This window comes from Vipera berus, assembly GCF_964194415.1.
Source record: "Vipera berus genome assembly, chromosome: W".
Lineage (NCBI taxonomy): Eukaryota > Metazoa > Chordata > Lepidosauria > Squamata > Viperidae > Vipera > Vipera berus.
The window spans coordinates 58,299,011-58,305,476 of record NC_138210.1 but is presented as its reverse complement, the minus strand read 5'-3'; the positions used below and the strand labels follow the sequence as shown (position 1 = coordinate 58,305,476).

Genomic DNA, 6,466 nt, shown 5'->3' with positions numbered 1-6,466 from the left:
TCCAAAATCTATCCTGTACCTGTGGAACACAGGACAGCTAGTTTTCCTCCTTCTTTGGTGTGTCTACAAAATTCCCCGAAGCCAAGTAAATAATGTTTCGATGGGTGGGTCTCGAAGTCTTCAGGGTGTTTGCAGCTAAATGCCTCACCAATGTTACAGCCAATATGAGAACCGGTTTTCCCTAGTCAGTGTCCAAAAATTCATCAAGCTTTCTATATCCAGGCGTCCGTTCCTTCCAAGGTTTTCCCCCTTCCATCAGTTATAAGGAACAGGTGTGTTGTCACAGACTTACATTTTCCCATAATGCCACAGGAATATTTCTGGCATGATGGGGATTTTTACCAGTCCTCTTTGTCCAACAGGAACTTTTTACAAAATTCCAGGGCCATAAAGGCTGCTTTGAGATTAAATTAGGCTGACATGTCTTCCGCAAGGAGACATGGCAAAGAGCGTCTCCGTTCCCTCAGGCTTTTCCTGCCTCAAAGAAAGCTGTGATGTGGGGAATATTGTTACGGGAGCCTTGCTACAAAGTGACCTTTGGCTTTCTGGAATGTGGTTCTCAGCCTAAAAGCTTTGACTTCCACTATATCATAAAGCCACTGCCGCACGTTCTTGAGTGGCTAAACTCTGTAAGGCCCCAGTCTTTTTGTCCCTGATGAACTGAGGAAGGTATGCTTTAACTGTCTGGCAGTGAAAGCCACAAACTGCAGGATCTGAGCTCCTCAGATGGTGGAGATGAGAGATTTGAGAGAGGACTGATTGGTGGAAGAAAGGTTCTCATAGCTGTGGCAGAGGCACGAGCAATCGGAGGAGGTCTCGTCGTCTCCTCCGGCAACTCCACCCCCATTGTGCAGGGGACGGTGATGGGGGGCCCCACGAGTCGTGCAGATCACCACACGGGTATGTCGGTAGGCTACAGCCCAGGCCTCACCCCCAAGACACTGGCAGCGGTTCCGTGGCCCTTTGAAGGAGAATGGGACTAGAGAATTCCCCGTCTTCTTTTGTACAAAAAGGCAGGTCCTGGAAAAGAGGGAGAAATAGGTGACATGGCCAGCTAACTCTGACAGCAAAGACATCAGCAGTAGCCACGCAATCATGCCCAACGCCCCTCACTGTACTTGACGAGCACAATCGTGCTCTGGCAACATCGGTTTTCATCACCTTCCCAGGTGGTTGGTGATACACGTAGATTTGTTTAACAACTATCTTGTTTAGCAACCATTCACGGTTGCGATGGTAATGAAGAAAATAATTTTGGCACCAGCCTTTGCACTTTTTGACCTTTGCAGCTCTTAAAAGCCAAGAAGCGCTGAAGTAAGAGTATAAGCACAGTCATAATTTCAGAGACCACTTCGCTTAACAACTGAATTGTGGGTTCCATTTGTGGTAGCTAAATAAGGACTACCTGTGTCTTTCTAAATTGCCTTTAGCTGTCTTTTTCCCTATAAACCAAAATGATTCTACCATGCCTTCAAAATGTGTAAAAATGATAGTTTTGTGTCATCCATTATCTTGGAGATAAGGTCAACTGACGTGTTGCTGATGTGACTGGAGAGTTTTGAGAGATGATGGTGTGCCCCCTCCCTTCTGATCATTTGTCATCCTTCATCTCAGCCTTTAATGCTTAAGTCTTCTTCATTAATGCTTAGTTCCTTGAACTAAGTGAGTTTGGCTATAACTTAGGCCTGGGGAGAGGCGATGTCACCTGTTGGGTCATCTCAGGGGTAGGTGGGTCTTCCTTTATTCACCACCTCTTTGGCTTGTGGTGACAGTGAGAACAATTAATCAATGGAACAACTTGCTTCGAGAGGTTATGGATACTACAACACTGGAGGTTTTTAAGAAGAGATTGGACAACCATTTCTCTGGAATGGCTTGAGCAGGGGGTTGGACTAGAAGACCTCCAAGGTCCCTTTCAACACTGTTATTCTGTTAAGGGAGACCCAACTTAGAATTTAGGAGAAATTTCCTGACACTTGAGAACAATTAACAAATGGAAGTTGCCTCCAGAAGTTGTGGGGGCTCGAACACTGGAGGCTTTTAAGAAGTGATTGGATAACCATTTGATTGAAATTGTATAGGGTAGGGGTAGGCAACCTCGGCTCTTTTATGACTCATGGACTTCAACTCCCAGAATTCCTGAGCCAGCATGGCTGGCTCAGGAATTCTGGGAGTTGAAGTCCATGAGTCATAAAAGAGCCGAGGTTGCCTACCCCTGGTATAGGGTCTCCTGCCTGAGCAGGGGGTTGGACTAGAAGACCCCCAAGGTTCCTTCCAACTTTGTTATTCTGAACTTCTTTCAGACCCATTACTTCCTGGAGCCCTATCTGTGGCTGACCTCAAAAATGGAGAACAGAGGAGAGCCAGCTTCCAGTATTTTCTAGGAAAAAAGAAGGTGGGGATATGTTTATCCCTCCCTGTTTTAGCTGTATTTTGAAACTTGCCTTTATTTTAGCATACAGAAGTCTTGTTTTTTTTTTCTTCATGCAGAAAAGAAGGCAGGAGGCTGAACTGGGCTTCTGGTGCTTATTTGCTAGTTTCCCTGCATTTGTCAATTTTAATCATTCTCTTCTCTTCTGGAAATTGCTCCACCAATTAGTCTGTCAGATCTTTTCTCTATGGGACATCGCTACCTGCGGTTTCGTCCCTGAGACTAGTTTTGTCCTGATGTCTTTCACTCATTCATTCATTCATTCGTTCATTTATTTTACATTAGTTTAATTTGGGAGTGGGGCAGAAGTACCAGCCTACAGAAGACAAGCCAAATCTTACACACAGCTTCTGCAGTGCAGAGCCAAAAGAGGCAAGATGGCCTCACAGTAGCACTTGGCAATAGCACTTAGACTTATATGCTGCTTCATAGTGCTTTGTAGCTCTCTCTAAGTGGTTTACAGAGTCAGTATATTGCCCCCATTTTATCAACCTCGGAAGGATGAGTCAACCTTGAGCCAGTCAGGATTGAACTCCTGGCTGTGAGGTGAATTAGCCTGCAATACTGCATTCTGCGCCACCAAAGCTCCTCACAATCAAAGCTTCCCCACTTTCATACATTCATCAATGCCACATATGTGTACAAAGGGATGGAGTTCGATTGCATGGCTGCACCCACCATCTTTTGCTAGATGATTTCCCAGTCCCCCAGTCACATATTCAAATGGAGTATTTGAATAGTATTTGTGAATGAGGCAATTGCCTGCAGCAATTGCCTCTTTCACAAATCAAAACAAGGCCATTCAGCAGTGGCTTTGGACAGATGCAACCAAGACAGTACGGTAGCAAAAATAGTTGAGGGAATGGCCCTGGGGGGACAGTAAATGTTGGCCAACATTTACTGCCTCCTCAGGGCCATTCACTTAATTACTTTTCCCTCAGGGAAAAAACAGGTGGGCAGCACTTGAACGCAGCAATGGGAAAAGGTCCTAGAACTATATTGGTTGCCCATCATTAGAGGCATAGGATTCAAACTTTAACATAGGCCTCCTCATAGTACTTGGAACTACCATTTCCATCAGGCCAATCAAGGACAATATCTACCAGGATGAGGAGGATAATGGACCCAATTCATATGAATCTAAATTAAATCAGTGAAACCAATTATTTCCACATTCCTGCTGTAGTTGATAAAGCATGCTTCCAAACTGAGGGTTCCAAATTCCGTCAATCAAGTACATCATGCAGTTACAGATAGTCCTCGACATATAACCATTTGTTTAGTGACCATTCGAGGTTATAATGGCACTGGGGGAAAAAGTGATGTGACCATTTTTCACACTTATTATGACCGTTGCAGCATCCCCATGGTCATGTGATCAGAATCTGTGCACTTGGCAACTAATATGTATGTACAGCTGAATTGTCTAGGATGGGGGTCACTTGATCACCACTGTAGCCTTCCCAGCCAGCTTTGGATAAGCAAAGTCAATGGGGAGGGGGAGCCAGATTTGCTTAATGACTGTAGGATTCACTTAACAACTGGCAAAAATAGTCCATAAAATGGGGCAAAACTCACTTAAAACTGCCTGGCTTAGCAACAGAAATTTTGGCTCAATTGTGGTTGTAACTTGAGGACTACCTGGTACTTAGTCCTTTATTCCTTAGCAAGGCTTTTATTGCATTTTGTTTGTTTTAGGTAGGCACAATCAGAGGTGAGAAAATATTTGAAGACTACAAATAAAAAAAAAGCAACAATGTCTACATGTCTACAATTCCATTGTGCCAATAAAACGCTCGTTCTGGAAACACTACATTTGGGCTTATTATTACTATAGCGACAGTATCAGTCAGATTCCACAGTAACTTTCATGAATATATATCACACAAATACATTTCCCAGAGTGACTAATGGGGCAAAATCCAGTGTACTTGCTGACTTTTGGTACCTGCACATTATTATTTTAGAACATAGTGCAGCGTAGTACTTAATCTTGCTTTTAAAAATGCAATATGGAATATGTGGCCCTTCAAATGTTGCTGAGTGACACCCATAAGCACTGGCCACGCTGTCTGAGTATTAGGAATTGTAGTTCAGCAGTACCTGGGGGGGGTTGTCACTGATGCACTACCCCCTTTCTTTCATCTGTATGAAACAACTTTCTTGATGGACAGTGGCATCTATAAGCAAACTTTGGACTCCTAAATTTTCCTATACACTTGATCACACATTTGTGATCACAAAAATGGGCCTTCACCATCCCCGAAGATGCCCCTGTTGCTAACAGATATTTTGTACTGTTCTCTCTCTTTCTTCTCTATGAAGAAGAAAGTCCTTACTTATTCCTAGTCCTTACTTATTCCTTTAATGATCATTCAGAGTTACGGGTGCTGACTTATGACTGGTCCTCACCCTTACGATTGTCACAGTGTCTCCACGGTGACATGATCTCAATGTCTTGCAGAAGAACAGGGTAGAACAACGGCTAATGACCCTCTTTTACCGGTCTACTATAGAGAGCGTCCTCTCGTATGGTATTGTGGTTTGGTATGCTGGTCTGACAGCCGCAGATAGGAAAGTATTACAGACTTTGTGGGCTGTCCCCTGACACCACTGGATGACATCGCCAGGGCTCGCTGCCTTGGAAGAGTGAGGAAAGTTCTCAGGAAGGACTCACATCCTGGTCGGTATCTCTTTACTCTCCTACCATCGGGTAGGAGATATAGGAGTATAGCCAGCCGTACCAACAGGCTGAAGAACAGCTTTAATCCATGGGCTGTTAGGCTCTTGAACGGGAAATAATTTTATAAACTTTATGTATGCTTGACTTGCGAGGCCAGTGTGTTGTGCAATTAGCTCACATGGTGTAATAAGATGGAGGGTTTCTTGTCACTGTGAGTTGGGGGGGGGCACAAAGGGAGGCTCAGCCAATCTCAATGTATACATGGTTGTACTTTGACAATAAAGGTTCATTCATTCATGATCACAATCTAAGAGGGCTTGCAACAGGCATATATTTACAAAGGCCGCAGCATCCCGGTCTCATGGGGGTTGCCGTTTGCAACCTTCCCAGGGAGTTTCAGATAAGCAAAGTCAGTAAAGAAAGTCATATTTGCTTAACGACCTTGTGATTCACTTAACAACCGCAGCAAAAAGGTCATAAAATCAGGCACAACTCACTTAACAACCATCTCACTTAATGACAAAAGTTCTGGTTGGAGTTGTGGTCGTAAGTCGAGGACTACCTACATTGCTTGTCTGTGCTTGATGACAACTTTTGTTTCATGGGGCTCAGGGAGTTTGCCTGCACCCACGCAGCCTCCACACCCCTTCTTTTCAATCTCTGGGCCTTAACTTATTCCCACCCCCCCAAAATCTATTGTCTTTCATCCTGCAAAACAGGAAGGGAAGCCACCACTCCTTGTTCCCAGCAGGGATTCCTGGGCTTCCATTCCTCCAAGAAATTGGAACAAGAAATTACACAACATCTCCCAGTCAGCTTGAACCTACCTCTTGCGCAAATGGTATGAGACAATGACGATGGCTAAGATGAAGGTCCCTGTGGCCGTATACATCACCCAAGCTGTGTCACAAAAGAACAGAAGAAATCAATGGGTGTTCAACAAATGAGGAACCATTAATCAAACAGCCTGCTAAACACCACAGCCTTCTTCAACCTGGTGCCCTCCAAAGGTGTTGGAATTCCAGAGCCCTAATTGCCTGCCACTAACAAAAATTAAGGGATGCGGTGGCTCAGTGGGTTAGGACGCTGAGCTTGTCGATCAGGTGGTCGGCAGTTTGGCGGGTCGAATCCCGAGTGCCGTGTAACAGAGTGAGCGCGTTACTTGTCCCAGCTTCTGCCAACCTAGCAGTTCGAAAGCACATAAAAAGCAAGTAGAAAAATAGGGACCACTACAGTGGGAAGGTAACAGCGTTCCGTGCGCCTTTGGCGTCTAGTCATGCTGGCCACATGACCACGGAGACGTCCTCAGACAAGCGCTGGTTCTTCGGCTTTGAAACGGAGACGAGCACCGG

At 44.8% G+C, this 6,466-nt stretch overlaps 1 protein-coding gene across 1 annotated transcript in view; it reads right to left on the bottom strand.

The window, feature by feature from the left end:
- Window positions 1–722: 722 nt before the first annotated feature.
- LOC308676232 (kremen protein 2-like) overlaps window positions 723–6,466 on the bottom strand; it is a gene marked incomplete at its 3' end in the record, with an annotated part of 48,194 nt that continues 42,450 nt past the window's right edge. Inside the window, exons 7-8 of the mRNA XM_081342040.1 lie at window positions 5,942–6,014; window positions 723–1,020 (exon numbers count right to left, since the gene is read on the bottom strand). Coding sequence (XP_081198166.1) covers window positions 723–1,020; window positions 5,942–6,014 — 371 coding nt within the window. The remainder of the gene's footprint in view (window positions 1,021–5,941; window positions 6,015–6,466) is intronic.